A 26,499-nucleotide genomic window follows, 5' to 3' on the forward strand; every position below is an offset into this window, starting at 1 on the left:
TCAGCGTTTTGTGCTTGGAGTCTTCCCCTCTATTATTTTTGCCATATACATTTTGCCATATCCATTCACCTCTCATACACTTTCCACGTGTAACTACCTTTCCTGAACTGCAGCCAAAAAGAAAAAAATTGGGAGCTGGAACTGGAATAGTGAATGTCATGAAGGAATTATGGCTTCAGATTCCAACAGTAAGTTCTTCTTAAAAGATGCTCAAAGCTATCTAACCAACTATATATATATATATATATATATATATATATCCCTTACCATTACAGCTTTTTTTGGTCTCAAGCTTCCAACATGCCCATTTATGGTAGCACTGAACCATTTAGGCCCATATAACTGTCAAGAAAACATATAATGCTACTTTTGCGTCTTTTTGTTAGGTTGGTGTATTTTTATTGCCCTTGCTGTTTTGCAATAATGAAACACTTGTCTACCTTTCTTGTAGCCACACTCCTTTTAGTGGAAAAAGTACACACAGCAGAAATTAAGACGTGTGAAGTTTTACAGCAGAGTGAGTGATATCTCAAACAGTTGCTGATTTAGGACTGTCGAGGCGTTCCTGGTCCTGAGTCCCCACAGGTGGCACTGTTCTTCAAGAGAAACCTGCTCGGCTTTTAAAGGATCTCAAAAACTATTTATCATGCGAAGCTTTCAAACAGCTTTAACAGGCACAGCTTGGCCACATCATCCTTTCATGAGGTCAAAGTACCTTTTGTCTCAACACTTTACCTTTACACCAGCCACAGGCTCAACATCTACTGAGATAACATGCATGATTGTGTTAAGTTGATGCGTCACAAAAGTCTTGTAGTTCTTTTCTCTGCTAATAAGTAATTTCATGAAATTACAAGAAAATCTGGCATTGCAGAAAGAAAATTTGGAAACAATTGACACTATTTGGCAACACAGGATCCTAAATCCTGTTTCCATTAATCAGAAGATTCCCATCACATTCAGGAACTGAGCAGACAATGGTGTTATTACTGCAGGATGGATTAAGGTTTCTGCTGGTGCAATCTTAAGACACTTTTAAGAAAAAAGAAATAATTGAAAAGGCCTAGTTTTGTAGGATTGGCATAGGATTGTAGAGAATACCGCATCTTGCATAATATCTTCAATTTAGTTTTCCATAGTGACTAAGACTGTTTCCTTCAGTCCCTCTATTCTGGATTTACCTTGTATACATGTTCATACAGTTTGTTTGCACACACAAAAACACATGAGACACACCAAACCCCAAGCACTTTCTTGTATAATTTATATCGAAAACATGTTAAAAACATTAGTTTCCCTTTATAAAACCACGTAAAACCGTTACCTGTGGTCATAATTACAACAGTGTCATGGTAATGAAATCCCCCTGTCATTATCACGTTACTGGAGTGATGCATCTTTATACCAAGTGCATAATGGTGAATATGATGCTGAATATCAAACACTCTCTGAGCATGCTCTGAGCTCAGTTTGGCTGGTTGTCCACGTGTGAGCCTGTCTGGTACGACTGGATGTCCTCCCCGATGAACTCTGTCACTATGAAGAGGGAGAAGAGAAGATCACAGTCTTGTTCATCACTCCATCCTTTCATCCACCTCACGTACTCAATGTCATTGGTACGAGTTTGTTCAGCATATGCATTGCTAGAATCAAAGGTAATCAACCTGTATGTATTGAGCCGTAAATCATTTTATACGGTACTGGAAAGCAGCAGGACTTGCAGCATCTGAATAATAATAATAATAAAAAGAATAGCGCAGATATCTAAGGGAAAAGTCTAGGAAAGATGATACGCTACTTTGGCCTTAAAAAAACATTATTTTTAAAACTTTGCGGTTGAAATTTTTGCATTGTCAATTGGCTCGTATCAAAATTCTGTTAGGCCTGCTGCTCCCAGGTAGCTTCTCTGTCTCTCCTCTCTCCCTCCCTCTGTCTGTCCTAATTACAGGAGTGGAGTCTGGTGTGCGGGAGGGAGTCAGGGTTCCAGCTGCCTCTCATCTACCACAATCAACCTCTGCTTCATATACCCGGTCATTCCTCCGCTCTGCGTCAGATCATAGTCAAGACGACCACAGTTAGTCCTTGCTATCTGTTTAGTCATTTGTATGTTTGCCTGTCCTGATCCTTTCTCTTGTGCCTCAGCTGCCACGGACCTTTTTCACAGCAGACATTTTGACTTGTCACAGTAGGAAAAGCACAGCAGAAATTGATAACCTTAACAATGGCTCAATTCCATCAAGTGTCCCAGTAAGCTATTTCAGTGAGTCAGCATGCACAATACCAGGGCCTCTCCTAAGTGGAATGCAGCCATCATTAATGGTTTTGAATACATCTGTGCTTTTCCTACTGTCAACATGTCTGCCGTGAAAAAGGTCTATTGGAACCTGACTCCTGCTACCACTTCACTCCTGCCATCCACCGGACCAGACAAGCACCACTAGCCGGCCTACTGTCTTCCTCTGACGGACCCGCTCCTTCCCGGAAACCACCGGACCTGTTCTCCACTCTGGAAACCCCTGGACTTGCTTTTTCCCCCTCGGAAACCTGGACTCGATACTTGAGTACTTTAAATAAACCCTGTTAATTCACCTTCCTGGCTCTGCGTTTTGTCTGCATTTGGGTTCTGTTCACCGTTCAAACCTAACAAATACTTCATTGCTGAGCAGTTCAAAATGCCAATCAAAGTTAAGGTGGGGAAACATCTAAAAATGCCAGCAGGTGTGAAATGTATGCCCAGGATGCCCAGAAACTGAAAGATAATATCAGCCAATATATCATACCTGTACATACATATCTTGGTTATCTAACAAATTTAAGGGATCTTTATAAAAAAATGTCAATTATATTTAGTTTTTATGTGCTAATGAATATCAACAAAAACAAAATTATATATCCTAGTTTTAAAATGAAAATCTATGGTGACCTCACAGTATTCAACTAATCAACAGCTGTGCCCATATTTATTTATGTATTAATTTATCCATCTTAAATACTCCAGTCCAGTTTATGATCCAACACATTCATCCTCCCACTCATCCATACATAAAGTACATAAAAACATTTCTTTATCACCTCTGTCTGTCCTTAACATGTCTGTAATGTAGCCAATTAGTTCATCTTCTCAATAGATTGTTACACATTTGCGCACATTACGATAAAGACCAATGCATGCAACTCACCTTCTTCAAATGTAATGTGGTGCATAGAAGAGCTGGTAAACTCCAGGGGGCACTCCTGGATCTTGACATCCCTCTCTTCCCCATGTTCCATCCCCAGCACCCTTCCCTGGGGGTCCCAGCCCTCGTAATGGGAGTAGGGTGCCGGGCAGATGTCCTGATATTGGCTGGGGTTGGAGGGAGGCGAGGGACACACTTCCTGAGGATAAGCCGAGTACTGGGGGTAAGGGGAGGTGGGGATGGGAGGCAGAGGGGAGGTGGAGATGGGACTGCCGGCAGGAAACGGGCTGAGAGAGGAGGAGTGGGAGGGAGAGGGCGAGGAGGAAAGGTAGGGTGAGTCCAACCACGGGGAAGGGGAGGGGGAGGGAGGCTGCGGGCCGCGGGGGTATAAGGGAGGAAGAAGCTCCGTGAAGCCCAGCTCCAGGTTCTCGAAGCTGGGGTGACGCTCGGACAGGGCTGCCCTGGACCCGCCGGGCTCCTCCACCGCAGCGTCGGCTTTGGAGCAGTACTCCTCATGGTAACTCATATTGGGGCAGGGAGGGGAGTAGGTGGAGGGGTAGGGGGGGAGGTGGAAGCCCAGGCCTTGGTCGTCAGCCATGGGGATGCCTCTCACGTGGAAGCCCCTGTCCATCCTGGGTTGACCCCTTACAGGACCCACATTCGTCCCATCCAGAGGCAGCACAGAGGGCCGGGACAGCAGCGGGTCCTCCTCTTTGAACATAACTGTCAGGAGAAGCAGGACAACATCACATGTCATTTAGCTAAAGCGACTTAAAATAAAGTGCTTTCAACCTTGAAGGTACAAACTCCGTAGCCTGGGTAAACCCTGACGAACTTCCGGCAAATTTGAGATTTGCTCTGCAAGTCAGTCTGGCGAAGAGCCCATTCAAGCCCATTTCCAATGTCCCCAAAATCGAGGCACCAATCACAACCGCTGAGGCGGGCTTTACACCAATCACAACTCTTGAGGCGGGCTTTACGCGACGACGATAGCGCAGCGATGGCGAGCAGCTTTTTGTTTACATTCAACATGACGGCTACCGAACATGGATTTATTAAGAGAACTGGATACAGTAGTATCCGCAGTCCCGCGGCTCTGCTCGCGTCCACTATGCGCGTTCATCATGCCTTATTTAATAATTCTGGATTCGCTTCTAGTGAATGTTAAAAATGTTAAAAACGTAACGTTTTAAACAAGGACCCTTTCAGTGTTCGGGTGGTAAGTTGATATACCCAGAAACAAATTATCCGCTGAAATATAGACGTTTCTTTCGCCATGCAAAGTCTATGTGAAAAGTCTTTCTGGGCCATGGGGTGCAGTACCACCGTTATCCGCTAAGCCCATGGTGGCTTTTAGACTCGGCGCTCTTCCTGGGGGCTTGCTACCGAAGGGCAGCGTCACCCGGATTGTTGGTCTGATTGGTTGAAGGACTATCCAATGCGCCCAGAGGCATTTGAGTGGCGTCCGTTGGTGACGCCCCTTTGGAAATGAGCTGTCAATGAACCTTTCCCAGACCCACTCTCAGTTACAACTGAGAAGGGTCTGGTGTCAACCAGGCTACAAACTCCGGACAGCAAGAACACATTAGCTTCAAATAAGCCACACTACAAAGAGCCACATGAAAGTGCAACTGTAAGTGCATTTAAAAAAAAAAAATGTTATTCAAGGTGCAGTCGGAAGAGATGTGTTTTTAGCCTACGGCGAAATGTGTAGGCTTTCAGACGTCCTGATGTCAATGGGGTACTATAGTACACTACTAGGTGGAAATGATATTTTTCGTTTTGCATTCAATGTTCTCCCAATGAAGACTTTCAATGTTGCATATTTTTTTATATTGTGCCCTTTTTAGTAGTTCAATCTAGTTTAATTCTCTCAGAAATAAAGTGCCACATTTCTTTATATTTTACATTTTTTATCATCTATATTAACAATTTTTTTTAATCTTTTATATTCATAAATGTCTATTTACATTTTGGTATACAGCATTTCATTTCATTGAAGGTGTTTTCAAAAGACCACATCATTGAAATTTTTCACAGAGGTGATCACGGTGTGATTGGATACTCACCGGGGAGATACTTGAAGCAGTGAGTGCTGCTTCTTTTCCTCTTCCCGTTGGAGACGTAAAGACTAACCGACATGGGCCGACTGACGGACAGGTCGCTGTAGGCGGGGACCCTCACACACAACAAACACTTCAACGAAAAAGAGGTGTGGACAGAATAGTACAGATTAGATGCTGAATTAAATTACAACTTGACTCGTGATTAAAAAAAAGTTCATGTTGCAGAGGGTGTTCGAGAATTGGACAAAATTTTTTTTCAAAATTACCTCATTGCTGTTGTCACGGTCAACATGAGCCTCCTCCTCCCACTGCAGTTTACCATCTAATAGAAGAGAACATAAGATGAAATTAGGTGTAACTGACATACACACAGTCAGTTTAATAGCATCATTTCAGTGGCCGGTTAGCTCAGTTGGTAGAGTGGGTGCACATATGCAGAGGTTTATTCCTCGATGCAGAAGGTCCAGGGTTTGAATCTGACCTGTGACCCTTTTCCTGCATGTTTTCCCCCCTCTCTCTCCCCTTTCAAATCTCAGCTATCCTATCCTATCCTATCCAATGAAGGCGAATTGCCCAAAAAGTAGTTACTTAGTTCATAGGTGAAGCCTAACATTAAAGGTTTTGTAAAACAGGTAGTTTGTTTCGTATATGAAACAAACTATATATATATATATATATATATATGTGTGTGTGTGTGTGTGTGTGTGAATTTGTGGTGCACTACTCAAAAGTAAATGCATTACTGAATTACTACTTTAACTATTACTGAAAATGAATAGACCTTTTTCACGGCAGACATGTTGACATGTCATAGTAGGAAAAGCACAGGTGTATTCAAAACCATTAATGATGGCTGCATTCCACTTAGGAGAGGCCCTGGTATTGTGCATGCTGACTCACTGAAATAGCTTACTGGTATAGCAGAAAAGAATTTCTCCGGCAGCATCCTACCCTTATTTTCTTGCAACTTGTGCACAATCTTCTTCTCATATCATTTCTGTGTTTTTACTGGCTTCCTTTAAGTCCCGGGAACTCATCAAGATATTATGGACAGAAGATCAGAAAAACAACATTAGACAGGGCTCTGTGGACCTTTACCTGTCCCTCTCTCCATGAAGATGACTCTCGAGATGGGCAGGAAGTTTGAGCCGCTCAGCAGAAGCTCCTCTCCTCCCTCCACAGAGCACGAGGTAAGACTGACTGACTCGATGACGGGCAGCTCCTGGGCCGAACGCTGGGCTGAGGCAGGGAGAGGCAGGCAGGTAGATTAAACCACTGAGTGTACTCCGAAATGTAACCCTCCTATTATCCTTGAGGTCAATCTGACCCCATCCAACGTCTCGAAATAACTGCTTGACGTCATTTGTTTTGCGTCATATTTAATGAACTTGCCTACTTTAATGGGGACACCTAGGTCAACATGAGATTAACATGATGATATATTTAACAATGATACAATTTGACCCCAGGCTGTTTTAGCTCTATAAACCATATATGAAATATGAACATTTTAGACAGATTTGTTTTGGTTGTTTTGGCTGATATTGAGGTCACTATCACATGCAATTGTATAATGCTTCAGGGCCCTAACCTGCCATAACCATAAATATGTATGTATATGATATTTCCCATGCCCTGGGGGAGGGGAATTATGTTTCCTGCGAGGACATTAATTGGGGAGAGGAACATTTAAAAGCTTGGACACAGCAACCGTCCAAACCATTTCTCTTGGTGCGCTGTGGGTGCTCTCTTTATGCTCTCGCCATTGAAAATTACCTCTAAGTTTTTCTGCCAATGAGGTTTAATCACAGCTCTGTGACAGTGGAAGTGACATAGAGGAGAATGTGTCTGGGACTGAGAATAATGTTGAGGAGGACCCTGATTGTGAGGCGTCCTCCTCTGATGAGAATAAGACTCTTAAGGTTGGCCTTCCTGTTGTCTCTCAACTACCAGCAGAATCTGTTTTCTCTCAGTCTCCAAGAGTGGACACATTAACTTCCTAAACAGAAAGTTATCATGGTCCCTCTGCCTATTTTGAACTGTATGAGGACAGTTGGAAAGACTTGGTTGTGACCCATTTGCAGGCCTACATTGGGCTGCTCATTTAGGCAAGAGTTTTCAACTCAAAAGGCGAAGGAACAGCGAGCCTTTTGAATGCTTTCCAGCCACCATGCCTCTAAAGACATTCTATGTTTCCTCCCGTGTAACCACTTTGTGACAAACTCGCAGTAATACAGGATGTATGGGACAAGTGGGTACAGTGGTTTATTGACATTTCTTTAAACCAATCACAATCGTCTTTGGCGGCACTAAGCGACGGAAGGAGCAACGGTGCCTCTGCAAAATAGCCTCAGGAAGGAACTTGTTTTGGTGGACGTTCAAAGGTTGTTTTAAGCCTGGTTCACACGGCAGGATAATTAGGCCGATTTTAGCCCCGATTCACCCCTTCCGACAATCTTAAGGATGCTCCGATTATCGTAAAATAATCTGATCAGATATTCCTGCCGTGTGTGGTGTGTTAAGACTGCTCTCGTCTGCTCGGAAGGACGTCGGGACCGCTCCGATCTCAAATCGGGGATATCCAACATGTTGGATTTATTTGGCCCGATTTCTCCTCGTGTGTGGTGTCCCCCGGGGACAAACAAGCACGCAGCCTGTGGACTGTGGTGTGTAGCCAATCAGAAAGCGAGGTGACGAGGAAAGCACTGGGAAACAAAATCAAAACAGCCGGCGGCATGGCGCACCAGAAAGTCCGGTGGACGTCGGAGATAAGTATAGCAAGTATAGTCCATGCTCGCGTTGTCTCCACTTCTTTGACCATCGCATTTTCTTTTGATAACGTTTTTTTTTCCGGTTAAAAACAAACTACAAATTATCACCACTGCATCCTCTTCGTCCGCCATGATTGTTTACTCTGAAGTCACGTTTGATCTCGAGGGATTTTGCGAGATTTCCCGTCTGACCTGGGAATGCTCGGGAGTCAAATCGGTTTGTGTGTGATGTGTTGTGTTGGTGTGTGACCAAAACTGTTAGACCTGTGATTTTTTATCGCCGTGTGTGGGGTCTCTCAGGATTGGAAAATCGGCCGACAATTTTAAAATCATCCCGTGTGAACCAGGCTTAAGTCGTGCAACAGAAAACTCAGAATGGACAGACAGTCTAGCTAGCTGTCTGGATTCACCCTGCAGAGATCTGAAGAGCAGTTAACCATAGTCCTCATAAATCTGCTGGAGTTTAAAGGTCCCAAATTTCACTTTATGAGTTTTTTTAACATTAATATGAGTTCCCCCAGCCTGCCTATGGTCCCCCAGTGGCTAGAAATGGTGATAGGTGTAAACCGAGCCCTGGGTATCCTGCTCTGCCTTTGAGAAAATGAAAGCTCAGATGGGCCGATCTGGAATCTTCTCTTTATGTCGTCATAAGGGGAAAAGTTACCTTCCCTTTCTCTGCTTTGCCCGCCGCCAACAGCTGCCCAGGGAATTTGGCCCGCCCATGAGGAAATAGAGCTACAACCGTGGTCGCAAGCTGGTCAAGGCCACACCCCCACCCTCCACCTTGCCCCCCCCTCTCTCCTCCTCAATAGCATTTAAAGCTACAGACACAGAAATGGTACGTCCTAAGGAAAGCTCATTGTAGGACTGGCTCAGATTAGATGTTCCGGATGCTTTAGTTGTATCTGTTGAATTAAATTACAACTTGACTCGTGATAAAAAAAAAAAAAAGTTCATGTTGTTGCAGAGGCTGTTCGAGAATTGGACATTTTTGGACTGATGTCACACATGCATCACTCATTGTGGGACTGGCTCATAGTGGCTGTAATTCTGCACCAATGCTGAATTTCGGGAAAGAGACTTCAGATACAGTATTAGGGGACCACTAAGGCCTATATAAAAACATCCAAAAAACAGCATGTCATGGGACCTTTAAAAAGTCAACACAAAGAAAGCGGAAGTTAACGGATATCCGGCCTAAATGAGTGAAATCCGGCGGAATTTCCGTCGGCAACAGAGCAATCCCGGAAGTGGAACGTCGTGGATATAGACTAGTAGACCGATGACTACAGGCGACTTCACGCCTCGCACACCAGTCATCTTTCATTCATAAATTGTTCAAACGTATCTGGTTGATGGTGTGTTCTTTGCTAGTAAAGTATTATGTAAAGGAGTACTCTCTTTGCAATTTAGTCTGCATAAAAGTGCATCTTAGCAGCTACTCACAGCATTCAATGGCCAGGGAGGCAACCTGCAGAGCCAGGACTCGGCCAGGCGGGGCTCCAGGGGGCGGTAGATGGAGGTGGGTACGAAACACCAAACGGACACGTGTGTTCTTCCTTCCAACGTCTGTTTCTCCTTTCCTCAGCTCGATGTCCGAGTTCCTCAGCTTCAGAATCCCAGCACAGTCAATGCTACGACACAAAGATTTGATAAGCCTGCTACTAGGGGTGTGAATCTTCACTGGTCTCACGATTAGAGTTTACAATTCTCCTGTCAACGATTAAATTTAGTTCGATATCAGGTTGCATCACGATGCGTCACCTCCTCAACATTATTATACATTACTACACATGGTTTTCATCAACAAATTCAAGGAGTCAGATATATATGAACTCCCCTTTTCATTGTATCTATTCTTAAAAAAATAGCCTTCCTGAATGTGCCGGAGTCTGAACACAGCAGACAACAAACAAAAGGCACACACAAAAAATCAACAAGTAACATCAGTAGGCTACGATCGATTATGGTGTGCCGATCACATCGTGATGCATTGTAGAATTTATTAATTTCAACAACCCTACTGCTACTCAATTTAGTATATGTTGGAGACTTTAACAGTCTTGAAACTGGAGAACAAAGCTGAAAAACATGCAAAAACAAAAAGTGGAGAGGAAAAGTTTCCTGTCTCTATGTTCTCACAGTGCAGTCATGTTGTTCTCAGGGTTGAGGGGGATGTCCAGCAGTTTGGTCCCCGCCTGGACGCTCTCATGACTAGAAGTGCCCACCATCTTCCCCGTCACCCTGAGAGGGAAGGGACAGATGATTTCAGCAGCCCTCTGTTAACAGTTTTTATGCTGAATCAAAGACAGGTGCTCTGTACACTGCCTCCTTTCACAAAGTACACGCAGCACCCAGCAATCCTGAACAAGAGAAGCTGGTACAACAATTTCGACAGATGATCATTAATCATTGAAGTCATTTATTCGGGGCTCCGAAAACCAGTCAGTAAACAAAAAAAAAAGAAGTTGCTCTATATTGGCAAGACTGTCGTATACGCCGATCCAGAGCATCCCAAACATGCTCAATGGGTGACATGTCCGATGAGTATGCTGGCCATGCAAGAACTGGGATGTTTTCAGCTTCCAGGAATTGTGTACAGATCCTTGCAACATGGGGACGTGCATTATCATGCGTCAGGTCAGGTCGAGACCCCGATGAGGACGACGAGCATGCAGATGAGCTTCCCTGAGACGGTTTCTGACAGTTTGTGCAGAAATTCTTTGGTTATGCAAACCGATTGTTGCAGCAGCTGTCCAGGTGGCTGGTCTCAGATGATCTTGGAGGTGAAGATGCTGGATATTGAGGTCCTGGGCTGGTGTGGTTACAAGTGGTCTGCGGTTGTGAGGCCAGTTGGATGTACTGCCAAATTCTCTGAAACGCCTTTGGAGACGGCTTATGGTAGAGAAATGAACATTCAATTCAGCTCAGGGCAACAGCTCTGGTGGACATTCCTGCAGTCAGCATGCCAATTGCACGCTCCCACAAAAAGTTTTGGCTTTTTTTTTTTTTTTTACCGACTGGTTTTTGGACCCCCCCCCGGGCCCCCCCGGACCCCCCCAATACAGTAAAACTGCACATTTTAGAGTGGCCTGCCAATATCCAGCAACTTCTTTTTTTTTTGTTTACTGACTGGTTTTCGGACCCCCCCAATACAGTAAAACTGCACATTTTAGAGTGGCCTTTTATTGTGGCCAGCCTAGGGCACACCTGTGCAATAATCATGCTGTCTAATCAGCATCTTGATATGCCACACCTGTGAGGTGGATGGATTATCTCAGCAAAGGAGAAGTGCTCACTAACCCAGATTGAGACAGATTTGTGAACAATATTTGAGAGAAATAGTTCTTTTGTGTACATAGAAAAAGTCTTAGATCTTTGAGTTCAGCTCATAAAAAATGGGGGCAAAAACAAAAGTTTATAATTTTGTTGAGTGTATAATAAATCAATGAATAGATTCATTGATAATGAATCATTAGCATCTAGCCCTACACATATATTTTTTTTTAAATAGATGTAAAATTATTTGTATCTATATCATATTAGCCCATATTAGCTACAATTACATTTGACTTATTGTTTGCAAATTGCTATGCTTTAAAGAATTATTTTGGCATTTTTTCCTTATAGTTGACAGAAACAAGAGGAAACAGCTAAAGTAAACAAAGACAAAGGTGCCCGGCTGGAACTGAAGCGGCTATGTTGCAGTTATGTGGCATGCACTATAACCAATTAGCTACGTCCATAGTGTGTAAAAATTGAAAGAAACTGTTTTTGGTTTATATGTACAGTATATCAACGAAAAGAACAAATAATAATGTTGTAAGGAAAATGTCCCAATTACTAAAACACATTAAAATATAGACACATAATATGCCGTTAATGTCCCAAAATATCTCTTAGACAGAGCAGGATAAAAGCATTAACTAGCACATAGAGTAGATACACGTCTTGATGATGCACCTCTTCTTCATCTATCTGGAGTTTATTGTGCAATCACATTCAAAGATTGTTCATCTTCTGATGTTCTCATCCAGAACATGTTACATTGAGAACACCTGGTGCAAGATATTTCCTGGACCAACAGCAGAAGCAGCTGGTGGTTAATTATGCAATGGATAAAGCCACAATGGTCAGATGATTAATGGTACGCTGTGTCCCTTAACTATAGAAGAATGCTTGGTAATAAGTCTGATATTCAAAGAAATACAGTTCAGTACCTGTGTATCTGATAGAAAGGATGTGGCCTGATTGATCGGTCATCAGCTGTTCCAACGAAAACCTGAAGGGAGAGCGGCTTCCTCTCTGTGTATCCACACAGCTGTACAGAGACACACAGAGTGAAGGACGGAACCAAACTGTGACGAGGCCAACAGCAGTGAGCCACAACATGTGTCTGCCCATGTCTTTGTTCCAGTATTGTGAGAACACAACATTCAAACTAAATTTCTAAGTTGGCTTTGATAGAAATTACATTTAAAGAGCCCCTATTATACTCATTTTCAGCATCATATTTGAACTATTGGGGTCTACTTCAAAAAGTTTACATGCTTTGATGTTCAAAAAACATATTATGTTTCTCATACTGCCCATTGCTGCAGCGCCTCTGCCTGAAACACTCTGTCTGAAAAGCCCAGTCTGCTCTGATTGGTCAGCTGGCCAACTCTTTTGTGATTGGTCAACCAAATCCAAACAAGTCACTGGGCGGGCTGTTCTCAATAATTGACATCACTAATAGAGGAATTTCAAACAGGAATGTGGGCAAGGCATTTCAAGCAGTTGAGAAAAAGTGATGTCTGTGGGAGAGAAAGCTCCATTTGGAGTTAAACGTGTTCTTGAGTACTTAATACATCTATTACATAAACAAACTATATAACACACTAAAAGACAGGAAAATAAAAAAGCATAATAGTGGCTCTTTTATATACGTAAGAATCAGATCTCAGTATAAAAGCAGGTTTCACCTTGACAATAGGATGTCCTGTTGGTGTGGCCTTGACGGCTCCTCTGCTCCCCTCTGTCTCATAGTGGGCTCGGTGGTGTGGGCGGGGCTGCACCTCAATGCGCAGCTCGTACTGGTCAAACTGGGACGGCAGCGGCCAGTCGAGTGGCGGCAGGGCATTAGACCTACGAGTGGATTGGATGGACAACAACATTGAGCAGGGAGCACGCCAGTGAATAACTATTTTGCAGACCAAATAATTAGATTTACCTACAATTTACAAATATTGGACTTGTAGCAAACAGTAAGTGAAAAGAGGGACTTTGGAGATTTAGTCATCTGAATGAATAAATGTATATTAATGCATTTAAAACTGATAATTTAAATGTGCGTATATGAATCCAGACTAACTTCACAGCACAAACTCGAATTTAAAGCTACTACGATAAAATTGGCTGATGCAAACATACACAACTCCTTTGTTTTAAATGCAATGAGGCTAAAGGAACATGTATGCACTGTGTCTGAGTGAAAAATAAAATATTCTGGAGGGAGGTGATCAATAAAACTATGTTCATCTTGTCTGTGAATATTCCACTTGACCCTAAAATGATTTTGCTGAACCTGTATCCAACAAATCTGAATCTGAAACCCCAAGAATATAAATGTATTGATTTTGCTATACTACAGGCAAAAAGGACTACAATTGGGGGTTGTTTTAAATTGTAACTGCAAGGAAAAATGAAAAAAGAAATTGTAAAAAAAAATAATAAAACAGTTTACAGCGCTGAGCCCATAGCATATATATTTTTTTCATTTAAAAAAAAATCCAGAGTAGAATAGTGAACTCCTGAACAAGCACAACCACAGTGACATGCTGCAAGCATGTCGCCTGTTGCATTATAACACAGTACTTAGCTGATGTTGTTAAAGCTATAGTGCGTGACTATTTTATATTAAAGGTCCTATGACATGCTGCTTTTTGGATGCTTTTATATTGGCCTTAGTGGTCCCCTAATACTGTATCTGAAATCTCTTTCCCAAACTTTAGCCTTGGTGCAGAATTACAGCCACTACGAGCCAGTCCCACAATGAGCTTTCCTTAGGATGTGCCATTTCTGTGTCTGTAGCTTTAAATGCTATTGAGGAGGAGAGAGGGGGGGGGGGGGGCAAGGTGGAGGGTGGGGGTGTGGCCCTGACCAACTGCCATCCTTCGCTTGTTTGCAAGCCATTATGTCTCTCTCTTTCTCATGGGCGGGCCAAATTCCCTGGGCGGGCAAAGCAGAGAAAGAGGAGGTAACCTTTCCCCTTATGACGTCATAAAGGGAAGATTCCAGATCGGCTCATCTGATCTTTCATTTTCTCAAAGGCAGAGCAGGATACCCAGGGCTTGGTTTACCTCATAAAGTGAAATTTTCGTGCCATGGGACCTTTAATAAACGTGCGTTACATTCAAGCCATTGCCAAATGAGTTGATACAAAGCTAATTAAGCCTATCAGCTCCACAAAACTCTCTCTCTGTATTTCTCATTGTGGCTATGTTTACAGAATGGTGTAGTCCGTCGACATTCACGCAGAAGCTTGAGTGATGCGTTTTACGTCACTGCTGAGAAAGCAGGAAAGGAAACAGCAGCGTTGGAGACAAAGAGGACATGAAAATTAAAAGATAATTACCTCTTCTGAAGAATAAGAGTGTGTCATCCTTGGTTACTAGCAACTGTGTGTAGGAGGGGTGGGGGTGGTGTGCGATCACGGAAGGCTTGTATCATGTGGGTGCGCCGACAGTGTTGTTGTCATTACTTAGAATTCCTCATAGGGGAGACAGAAACTATGCACTATAGCTTAAAACCTTAAATATCATTCTTAAAGCCAAATTAGTGCACATACAGTAAACTGCATGTGAGAGCAGATGGCTTACAAAATCTGTTTGCATGTCTTTGCAAAATAGATGTGTGTGAATTTAAAATTTAAAAAAATGCAATATTTCTTTTTTTTTTCTTTGCGTGCTATTTTCTTATTTGGGTAACCATCCCTTTAACACATCATCAATCAATCAATATTCAAACTGTGACTTTTGATGGATATTATCATGTATGTAGGTGGTGTGTATCCTTGCCTGAACAGAGGGCTGTGGGCGCTGGCCCGGGTCCGGCCCCAGGCTAGAGCAGGGGGCACAGAGAGGTAGTCCATGCCCAGCGAAGGGGGCTCTCTCCTGGCCTGCTGCGTCTCTGGCAGCGGGCAGGGGGAGCTGTGGCCTGGAGCCTGCTCCTGATCCACCTCTCTGGGAGACAACTGGGGGAAAAAAAGTATGGTTCACCACTTTAGTGTGATGCATTTTTTTTAAACTTATTTTATTATTTTTTTTTTTAACTTAAATCATATTTTAATCATCTCTGATATGGAGAGACAACATTTGAGAAACACCATGAAAACAAGCCACTAGGGGTGGGAACAAAAATTGAAAATCGTATGTATTGTGATTTTTTTGTGACGATTTTTAAAATCGAATCTTTTCCCTAGAATCGATATTCTTTATTTAGTGTTTTTACCAACAATTCACCTAAATATTTTCTGTTTATACGCCGTTTCCAGCAAAACAGAGCGAAAGCAGAAAGTGCAGAAAGTCCATGTTATGTTCTTCTTTACAAATGAAATAAATGTCCGACTGACTGACTGACATGTGATGTGCATTCTTCTTAGAAAACAATTAGTTTTTACAAATGTCTCATGATATATTGTCTCTAGAAGTGTATTATTCAACTTTTGTTTTTGTTAAAGAAGGAAAAGAAAATCGTAACACTCAATACTATCGGATCGTAATAAATTTGAAAATCGCAATACAAATCGAATCGGCACCCATGTATCGTGAAAGAATATAATTGGGACAAAAGCATATGGTCCCAGCCCTACAAGCCAACATCTTTACCTGTTCCAATGATGTCTTCCTGGTTTTCTGTGGGATGCTGAGCTCACAGCTGCTGGGTGGAGCATGTGACTGAGGGGTGGAGTCTCCACCCTCCAGGTTGCATCCCTGAAGTTCTTCTGAGTAACTACCCCTGCGTGAAGTACAGGGGGAGACAAGGGGGGAGTTTCTACGCTTTTTACCTCCAGGGGAAGTGGGCCTCGAGGACGGCGAGAGCCCAAAATTGATGGTGGCCTCGTTCAGCTCTTCCTCCTCCACCAGCAGCGAGTCACAGCTGGAGGCGGGGCTGAGCCAGCCGCGGGAGGACGGGCTGGAGCCAGGGCTGGCGCTGAGGGAGCCAGGGCATCTGTCGCGGTAAGTAAAGGGGTCCAGCAGGGGGAGGTAGAGGCGCTCTCGGTCCCACCCACCACTGCTGCCCATGTCCCAGTAACTGGATATAGTGGGGGCTAGCTCATCTTCAGGGGAGATGGTGGTTATCTGGATGCTAGGACACTCAACCACACAAGACTCTGAAACCTGGAGGGAAGATACGCACAAGCAAGAGCTACCTTTAATTGTTTCTGTTTTGACACTCAGTCAAAAGAAAATGACAAATACTTAATAATCAAGTCATTTATCAGGCAAAGCGCCAAATGTTTGCTTGTTCCAACTTCTAACATGTATTTGCTGCTTTCCTCTAGTTTATATTACTGCAAATTGAATACCTTTTAGATTTGCGAGTGTCTCTTGCTCTGACAAAACAAGTAATATAAAGATGTCACCTTGGCCTCTGGGAAACTGTGATGGGCACTTTTCACTGTTTTCTAACCCAAATGAAGGAATTTAAAAGAATCAAACAATAATTGATTGACAAATGAAAAATGCAATTAGTCGCAGACCTATCACCATTGATTCGGGAGCTCCGTATGATTGTCTACATTCGGGGCAGCCATTTATTTCCCTTGAAATGCTCTTGGAATACCAAATCTACTGCAGTTGTCATTACAAAGTAACACAGTTGTGGACAGGAACAGTTTTGAAACTCTTTTTGCCCATATGGCTCTCTTCTGCTTGAGTGAGCACATTTTGTATGCAAATTGAATAGAGTTTAATACAAAAACTACTAAATTCACACAGTGGCAGATGCAGAACGTGACAGATGGGTGGGCCTGGATTAAGTCGAGGTGGGCCTGAATCTTATGCTGCGTTCCAGACACAATTTTTAGCCCGTAAGTTACGACTTCAAGTCACGACTCATGACTTGGTAGCGTTCCAGCAAAGTCACCACAAAACCTTCTAGCTAGCGTTAGCTAGCGGCTACCTAACGTTGACGTTAGCTAGCGCGAGCTGATACTAGCGATTTCTAGTCGGCGACATATTTTGGGCTTCATTTAATAAACATAACCTGTAGCTAGTAGTACACAATCGTATGTGTATTGTTTTACAATGTGCGGAATTACTTTACGTTGCCTATTTATGTATATTTATTTATATTTCTCACTGTTAATCACTGGCGTCTGTACAGCATCAACAGGGGTCGCCATTGTTGTTTATGTGTGTGAAGTCAAAAACTGTAACTGGGAGTACAACGATCTGGTACGAGTTCACGAGTAGTAAGTTACGGGTTTGACTGCCGTTCCAGGACACTTTCACGTTGTAGAAGGTTGTGAAAACACGAGTTAGGGGATTGCCTGGAACGCAGCAAACCTGACATTGTCATACTCAGATTCTAGTCAGCATGTGAACTTCCCGACCTCAAATGTTGTGGGCGGGGCTAAGTTCGGCTGGCATCCAGGCTACCTGAATCTAGGCAGTTGTCCCGAATCATCCACATAGTTCCCGAATCAAGGAAATTATACTAGAGCAGCAGTCTTAATTGCCTGATGAAACATCTTTCACAGGGCTTAAAGGAGAAAAAGGGAATTCATTATAGACGGATTATCATTTTCGTTGTTCAAGATACTGCTCGTTCAACTTCCAATTATGATTAACTATCTCATATTTTTGACTAGGTTAAATAAGCCAAAATATCAACAAACTATCTACTATTTTCAACATACTAGGTCATAGTTTTGACCTTAAGCAAAACATTATTTTATCTCATGTATTGTTTTCTTGTCCCTGTAGAAATGTGTTTCTTTATGTGTTCAACATTACATAAACAACATTTGAGCAGAAGAGGACCATAAAGTGCTCTGATATTGGCGAATTTGCGTTTCTAGAATGGCGAAGGAATGTCCTGCCCTTATTCACCTCTGATTGGCTGGTACCTGCTGCCTTCGTTTGTTGGATTGGTTAGGTTTAGGCATGAGGAAGGAGATTGGTTAAGGTTAGGGTGAGAATACCAGAGTAAGCCAATCAGAAGCAAGGTAGGGAGGGACATGGCTTCGCCCTCCTAGGAAACAAAAACAAAATTTGCCTCCGTTTGTGCGTCTTCTTCTGGACTGGTTTAAACCAAACCGACAGAAAGCTGCCGGAGCTTCTGCTTCTGACCTGCGGGAGAAACACAGCCTTCACCCCGCACACAGTGAGAGTTCACACACACCCAGCTGCAGACATTCACTCCTGTACTACGTGCTACATTGATGTTACATTGACCAATGAAAACACCAACACACTTAACTTTTTAAATAGTTAGGGTTTAGGCTTACTTATAATTTGACTGTTTTTAACATGTTATAGATAAAAATACACCACATAGGCTACACTACTAATATTCATGTTTAACTATACAATTTTTTTGTGAATTTCTGATTGGCTCCGCGCCTGAATTCACGTATTAACAGTTGCTTATAGCCTTCCAGGTTTTTTTCACAACAACATAACTTGTGAAAGCAATGGGTTTTAGCAGCTGATCCTGAAATATTGGATGGTGGACTTTCACACAAATAGCTAAACCCAACAAGAACATTGTTATTGTGTCATTGATGAGTGAAGGACCCATAGCTCAAATATGCAAAGGGTGAAAAATGGTCCATGAACTTAAAGTAAAAAATCTGGAAGATTTTCTTTTAAATACGTATCTGTTAAGTCTCTATCTATCTCTGAATAAGGTAACACAATGGTGACTGAGCCTATGGCCCACTGAGGAAAACGCTTGCATTTTCAGTACTACGAACTGGGTTAGTGACACGTTTTCCATCACCCAGCAGTGGTTGGTCCGCCAGAGAGCATAGGCGGAGCTAATACAACAGCCTCGCTCTTCCCCTTGCTTGTATGTAAAGCGGCATACTGTGTTTTTCTGGTCTCTGCTAGCGTTGCGAGTAAACGGCTACTATGGACGAACAAATCTAAAAAAAGAGCGATGACCATAAACAATGAAACTAACACTAACAAGTGAAAGTGAAAGTTAGATCCAAAAGCACACCTGCAATTAGGCCTACCACTTTGCTGTATGGCACCCATGGCATGCCAGAGAGAACGAAAACAGAGATCTTTGAGAGAGTAACTTTATTGGGGACACATCATTAAAAACTCACTTTTTCAGTGCACATATCTTTAAGGTATCTGGAGTGCCTACCAAACCACAAATAAGAACAACCCAGTCAGTTTTTTGTGGGCTGCCTAGATCAGAAAACATGGGATTCAATAAGCTGTTCAGATTTGGCTCCCCTTCCTCTGCGTATCTCAGTGATGTAGTCTAAAGGCCCTGACACACCACCCCGACGGATGACCGTCGGCAGAAAAGGCAGTCGGACTGATCAGACGGCTCCCCGAGGTCCAAAACGTGCCTTGGAACACACCGAAGCAACGTCGTCTTGAGCGTACGTTCTGCGCGTGCGCGAGACGTAATACAAAAAATGAAAACGGGAAATGACAACGCGTCACGTGAGTCTGGCTTCTCCAGCTGACCGATAATGCCGGCTTCGTTCGGAATACGATCTCATATTTTATGAAGATAGTTCACCGAAATCTAAAAAAATTTTAAGCGAGAAATAGGCCATGCAGTTGCTGAATCTGTCTTCATTTCAGATCGACAAAGGTCAGTTTAAAAGATTTTCATCAGATTTTGAGAGGCATTCGTCACTCATCCTGCTCGCCATTTCCGGGTTAGCACTCCACCAATCAGATTGGTCAGTAAGTCCGATTGCCCGCCCTTCGACCCAGCAAGTCAGGTCAGCCAAAATGAAGGCCGATGGCACGGAACACACCAAACAGACTCGAGTCACCGACCTCGCCAGACTGTCTGACGGCCGATTATCGGGTTGGTGTGTCAAGGCCTTAATGTATTGTAGTGAGTATACTGTACTGTATATAAATATATTGGCCTATATGGGCCAGAATCTGCCTTTGGGGGAGGGGGGCATATAATAGTGGGGGTCTGGGTGTCCTCCCCCAGGGTTATTTTGAGCGTCAAAGACTTAATTTCCTGCATTTGGATAACTTTTATTTACCAATTTACGGTGGAAATACCTTTATTTAGCCTATGTGAAGAAGAAAAACACAGATGACAATTCAAAATATATCAAAAATATAATGGAAAGTATGTTGTTGCGTGTCACTGGACATTTTTAAGAGGGTATATGGAAATCCTGGAGCTTTCTTAGTGGGTATACACCGTATACCAGCGTATCACATAGACTACACCATTGGTGTATCTCCACCCACGGCTTGAGAACTAACTTTGCAAAGGTGCACCATATTTTTCTCGCAAGCCAATTAGAGCAGACAGGGCTTTTTTGGGAGGGGGACTCAAAGCTAAAATGGAGCGTTTCAGACAGAGGGGGAATACAGGTATATTCAGACAGACAGTATAGTAGTAAAAGTATAAGTAAAAGTATATATAAAAGTAAAATAATGTGTTTGTTTTTTACATTAAAGCATGTGAACATGTTCTAGTAGATACCCAAAATACAAGTATGAAGCCAAATATGTCTCCTTTAAGTTTCCCAGTTCAAACACTGTGATTATAAACAAGCAGGACTTGTAAACAGCTTGTCTCACCTGTACAGAGCGCGCCGGCAGGCTCTCATAGGTCCCAATGAACTCTCTGGCGGGGGCCCTCCGTGGTGGTGGGGAATGCATCCCAGCCCGCTGATTGGCCGAGGATGGCGGGCTGTGGATGCTGATTGAGTGGTGGTTATCTGTAACTGATAGAAAGAATAATCAGACCCAATGTGTGGAAACGTGAAAAACACTGGGATCAGAATATGATTTTAAGAAAAGGAAGTGGCACACATCACAAGTTCAGAGCACAGGCTGAAAACACTTGAGAGCACACACAGTATGCTCTTGATGGCAAAAGTATCAAAGCTGTGGACAAAAGTTGGTCGTAATTTCAATTATAAATATGCTGCTAATGAAGAGTTTACAGTGAGTAATATACACACACACTTTGTTCCACATGGCAACAATTATCTTCTGGCTGCTTTCCAGTAAACAAAATGTAACTTTTTTTCTTTTGTTCTTTTTATATTATATGTTGTGGGTTTTGGGGTCAAAACGCCCATAAATCTTTTTTTTTTTTTTTACTACCGCAACATGACAGTTAGCTCTCAAAACGTGCTGTTCTTTTACATCTGGCATGAGAAAGACTTAGATATCCACCCAAATACTGTAAACACATTTTGTGGTAAGAAAAGATTCTTTTTTTTTAAATCATAAACATGCCTACATCATTCATTCATTACACATCTACTTTTCTTGATTTACTGATCTGTAAATTGATTCCATATGGAAAATGCATGCAACTTGAACTTCTCCTCAGGAAGTGCACACTCAATGTCTTTGAAACAAGTGCAGCATTCATTTTTGTCACGTTTAATTTAAAAGAGTAGTTGACTGTTTGGAAAATATAATTGATAACTTTCTTGCTGAGAGTTAGATGAGAAGATTGATCCAACTCTCATATCTGTTAACAGTAAATATGAAGCCAGAGCCAAGATATCATTAGATTAACTTTAGCTTAGCATAAAGACTGGAAACAGAGGGAAAACAGCTAGCCTGACTCTGTCGAAAACTTCACCTACCAGCACCACTAAAGGCCCAGACACACAGAGCCGACGGCCAAACGTCGGCAGAAAAGGCAGTTGGGCTGATCAGTCACCCCAAATTGGTCAAAAAAGTGCCTCGGAACACACCAAAGCAACGAGACGTAATACCAACAGCAGGCGGCGCTAATCTGTATTGTCGCACAAAAATGAAAACCGGCAGCTGATTGGACGAACGCGTCACATGGGTCTTGTTTCTCCGGAAATTCAAAGACAGACTGTCATGGCGGCTTGTTCAGAATACGATCTCATATTGTACTAAAATAGTTCACCGAAACGTGTTTCTGAAAACATTTTAACCGAGAAATAGGCCATGCAGTTGCTGAATCTGTCTTCATTTCAGATCAACAAAGGTCAGTTTAAAAGATTTTCATCAGATTTTGAGAGACTCTAGTCACGCTCATTCCGCTCCCTATTTCTGGGTTACCACTCTACCAATGAGATGGGTCATTTGAGTCCGACTGCCGCCAGTGCCCGCCACGCCGATTATACATGTCAAATCGGCCAAAATGAAGGACGACGGCCCCTCGGACGGACGACGGCACAGAACACACCGAACAGACTCGAGTCACTGACCCCGCCAGACTGTCCAACGGCCTATTATTGGCTCTGTGTGTCCGGGCCTTAAAGCTCATGAATTACCACGTTATATCCTGTTTGTTTAGTCCGTACAAAAACCAAAGAGTCAACGTGACACGTTGTGGTTTTAGGCGGCTGTTTTCCTCGTGTTTCTAGCCTTTATGCTAAGCTACGCTAACCTGCTGCTGGCTTCATATTTAGCGTACAGACATACGTAAGAGTGGTATCAATCTGAACATCTAATTCTCAGTGAGAAAGTGAACATATATTTCCCAAGATGTAGAACTATTCCTTTAAATGAAAAACCTTTATATTGAATTGTTTTATATTGTTTTCATGTAGTGTTAGTCTTTTATTGTATTTATTTCACCTCAAATAGATAAAAAATAAAATAAAATAAAAAAATAAATAAATAATATATATATATTCTATGTCAAGGCAGCATTTTGTTGAATTATTTTACAATGGTTTATGATACATTTCTAAAGTCTGTGACAATACACAGGCATTGTAGACAAAAAACTACATGACAGAAAAGGATTTGGTTTTATGTTCTATAATCTCACAGTCACACTGCATGGCAACAATTTACTAAACACCTTTTTTTTTTTTTTCAGTGTAAATAACTTCCAATACCTGTTTTCCATGTATTACAGTCACAAATAGGGCAGTAAAGGGTGAAGTGGGATTGTAACCAAACATTTGGCTCATAGATCCAAATCTTACACCGCCAACAACAAACCCAACTCTGCTGCTAATATTGACAGCTGTGAATTTGGGCCTTTTCTATCTCTTTTTTTTATTTTTTATTTTTTATTCAGAACCAAACTTTTTGGACTTTTTGCAAAACAATCATCCGTATTAGGCCACGACCTGTGAAGACCACAGCCCTCACCACAACATTTCCTCAGCGTGGTGTGGTTGGCCTCCACATGGAGCCAAACAGTAGTTATTCTGTAATGAGCGAGGCTCCAACTGATCATTGTTGTGCTGCAGTGCAATTTTTGGGCAACACGGACACACAAACAGTAACTGCCAACGAATTAAGACTCGGGTGAAAAATCTCTTCAAATGTTTCCTGGCAACAGAAATATTTCCAAGTGGTTAAAGCTGCAGTGCTCAGGCAAATACTCTTTCACATGAAATAATGATTTAGATTTTTGTGTGCGGACCAGCAGAGAAGTTTATTAGCCACAAAAACATACCTAACACCTATTGAACACAATAAAGCTAATCTCAAGTCTGACTGTAATATTTTATTGTGTCCTGAGTTGAACCTCTCACAAAAAGTAATTAGGAACCTCACGAGGGGTCGCAAAATGATTAGCAGCATAGCAAAGCAAAAAATATATATTTTTGCTACACTGAACAAAAGATTTTGTCGTTTTTTAGACTTTTTCCCTTGCTTTTTTCTTGTAATATAATGGATCAATTGACCTCTTCGAGGCTCTTTAAACTATTCAGGAAAATATACCTGACAGTTATTGCGCACCATGAGTGTATCCCTTTCTGCAAAAATGTTTCTTTCTCGAACTTTTCTCTGATAAATGTTTTTTTTTTTTCCTTCTGAATTTTTAAGTAATTTTACTACGGCCTCTGACAGTCCTCAGTTTGTGGACATGGCATGATGCAGTGTTTTCATCACTGTCATAACATTATGAGTTTACACTTTAAATTCCCTTCATTATCTCATATAAAACTGATTCCAATGAGCTGCATGCAGCGAGATATACAGATTCTAACTTTGGGGAAAATAGAGCACTGGTACGTAGAGGTAGTCTGGATTAACGGTAGTACATTTCCAGGATTACTGCCTGATATGTCCCTCACCTACCGCTCTGTGTGTTGCTGTTCTCAAAATCCCTTCGCTACAGCAAAGACGATTGTGATTGGTTTACAGACATGCCAACAACCCAGAGCATTTTTTTCTCCTATCCCAGAATTTGTGTGTGGTTTAGCCAGACCTTACTCCATAGCGCTGTGCACACAGGTCTGGCAATACAAGACTAGCGTAAAGGTATCAGAAAAGAAAAAAGACGGGATCAGTACTGCTCTACATTTGACTTCTTCAGGCATCGAAAAGTTGTTCACATAAATAAAAGTAAATCTGTGTTTGGTTGAACTGGTCACAACCGCCAGACATTTCGAGCAGTGACCAGAGGTTGCAAGTTAACATTGCTTTGTTTTAAGGGGGACCGAACGGTTGTGTCCCTCTGGTTTGCATGTTATATCAAAAGATATGGAGAGTTGGGCGCCCGGATAGCTCAGTCAGTGGAGCGGGTGCCCATGTGTAGAGGTTTACTCCTCGACACAGCGGGCCCTGCGGCCCTTTGCTGCGTGTCGTTCTCCCTCTCTCTCCCCTTTCGTGTCTTCAGCTGTCCTGTCGAATAAAGCCCTAAGAATGCCCCCCCCCCCAAACACAAAAAAAAAAAAAAAAAAAAAACAAATATGGAGAGTTGAGGACTTAAATCTGTATACTAGAGGTGCATTTAAAATGTCAGGAAAGCTGGCAAAACTCTTCTGTGATGCTCTGAGAAGTAAAACCTCATCATAGAGTGAAGAATTGCTCTCTTGTTTGTCGTACAGTTCACTTTCATGCCTTGGGTGTGGTACTACAACTGTATGCCAGTGTGGGCGGGAAACAAATGATTGAGTGAGTGGATGTGGGGATACAAGGTGTGTGTGTGTGTGTGTGTGTGTGTGTGTGTGTGTGTGTGTGTGTGTGTGTGTGTGTGTAGTGAAAAACGGGGGAGATGGAGGCTGAGTAAAAGAGGGAGGGAGGTGTGTGGATGTGGTGCCTGCAGTACACAGAGGTTGAGGTTCCATCCCAGATGGCAGCTGTTAACTCTACTCACACGCACAGCTGATTAGAAACACATTGAGTCTGGGGCTGCACACACACATGCACAACACACACACACACACACGGGCAAATGCAGTCACAAACATGCATACAGTCAGATATGCACACACAAACACACAAAACAAACACACAATAACAATATACTAATGCTCACATGCTTGCAGATAGAGGCACGCACAATTCACATGCAAGTTTAAACACACACACACACGCGCGCGCGCGCGCACACACGCACACACACACACACACACACACACACACACACACACTCACACACACACACACACACACACACACACACACTTCACATAAGCACAGGCATGCAGATGAAGGCCCTCATTACAGCACATGCAACATGCAACATGCAGCCAGCCACACACACACACACACACACACACACACACACACACACACACACACACACACAGTTCCCATGCATTAGAAGCCACACTGTCAGGCCGCTCAGACTTCCTGTATCTAGTGTGTTCCTTTACAGTAACACATTCAACCATCAGAGAAATCTCGCTGACCCAGGCTGCTGCTGGAGGATTCCAGGTGCAGCAGGGCGCACTCACTCTCCTCCCCGGGAACGGTGCTCTCCGGCTCGGCTGTGCGCACCGGTGATGGCCGCTGGCTCTGCCGCGACGGCGGGTCCTCCTCAAACACCAACTTGAACTCGAACTCGCCCTCCTCCCAGCCAGAGCCCGGCGCGGCCCCCATCGCCCTCCGGCAGCAGGGACAGGATTCAGAGAGAGTGATACAATCTCTCCCTGCGTAACTATTTTAACGTCCTTGGTGCGCCTCGAAAAAGACAGTTTCCCGGAGATATTCCCAAAACTTTTGTATTTCTCCTATGTGCGTGTCATTGCGCAAATATCCCTCCTCTTAGAAGGTTTTGATGTAACTTCAGCAACTTTTGCTAGCTGTTTCCACACGATGAGGACTGCTTCTTGCTCGGGGATTTGCAACTTTTTCAGGCTGGATGCCTTGCGGTCCAAATCCAATCTTCGCTCTGGATATCTCACAAACTTTTCCGAAACATATCTCCCAGACACAGTCGGGTCTTTCATTCTAGCTCCATCGCCATCCCTGTAGCTCCTTCTTCCCCGTTCAAGACACAGAGAGAGAGGGAGAAAAAAAGTTTATCAAATATTTTTGTCGTCCTTTACCCTTAATTGCCTTTGGGTGGGTTTCCCAGCTCCAGTTGGTC

General features: G+C 42.9%; 1 protein-coding gene across 1 annotated transcript; it reads right to left on the reverse strand.

Moving 5' to 3' along the window:
- Positions 1–374: 374 nt before the first annotated feature.
- Positions 375–26,499, reverse strand: nfatc4 (nuclear factor of activated T cells 4). Its single transcript, XM_031298085.2, has 13 exons — positions 25,820–26,499; positions 20,802–20,947; positions 15,882–16,394; positions 15,072–15,247; positions 12,978–13,140; positions 12,234–12,334; positions 10,156–10,257; positions 9,460–9,647; positions 6,341–6,481; positions 5,509–5,564; positions 5,246–5,372; positions 3,180–3,899; positions 375–1,536 (listed from the first exon to the last, which is right to left on the reverse strand). The coding sequence occupies exons 1-13, from the start codon at positions 26,007–26,009 to the stop codon at positions 1,466–1,468; spliced, it is 2,694 nt and encodes an 897-aa protein (XP_031153945.1). The 5' UTR covers positions 26,010–26,499; the 3' UTR covers positions 375–1,465.

This window comes from Sander lucioperca, chromosome 9 (genome assembly GCF_008315115.2).
Source record: "Sander lucioperca isolate FBNREF2018 chromosome 9, SLUC_FBN_1.2, whole genome shotgun sequence".
Lineage (NCBI taxonomy): Eukaryota > Metazoa > Chordata > Actinopteri > Perciformes > Percidae > Sander > Sander lucioperca.

Coding starts and splice junctions, on each gene's coding strand:
- nfatc4 (XM_031298085.2), bottom strand. CDS start 26,009: ATGGGGGCCGCGCCGGGCTCTGGCTGGGAGGAGGGCGAGTTCGAGTTC. Junction 9,648..10,155: donor GAGAACAACATGACTGCACT/GTGAGAACATAG, acceptor TTTGTGTCGTAG/CATTGACTGTGCTGGGATTC. Junction 5,373..5,508: donor ACCGTGACAACAGCAATGAG/GTAATTTTGAAA, acceptor TTTTCGTTGAAG/TGTTTGTTGTGTGTGAGGGT.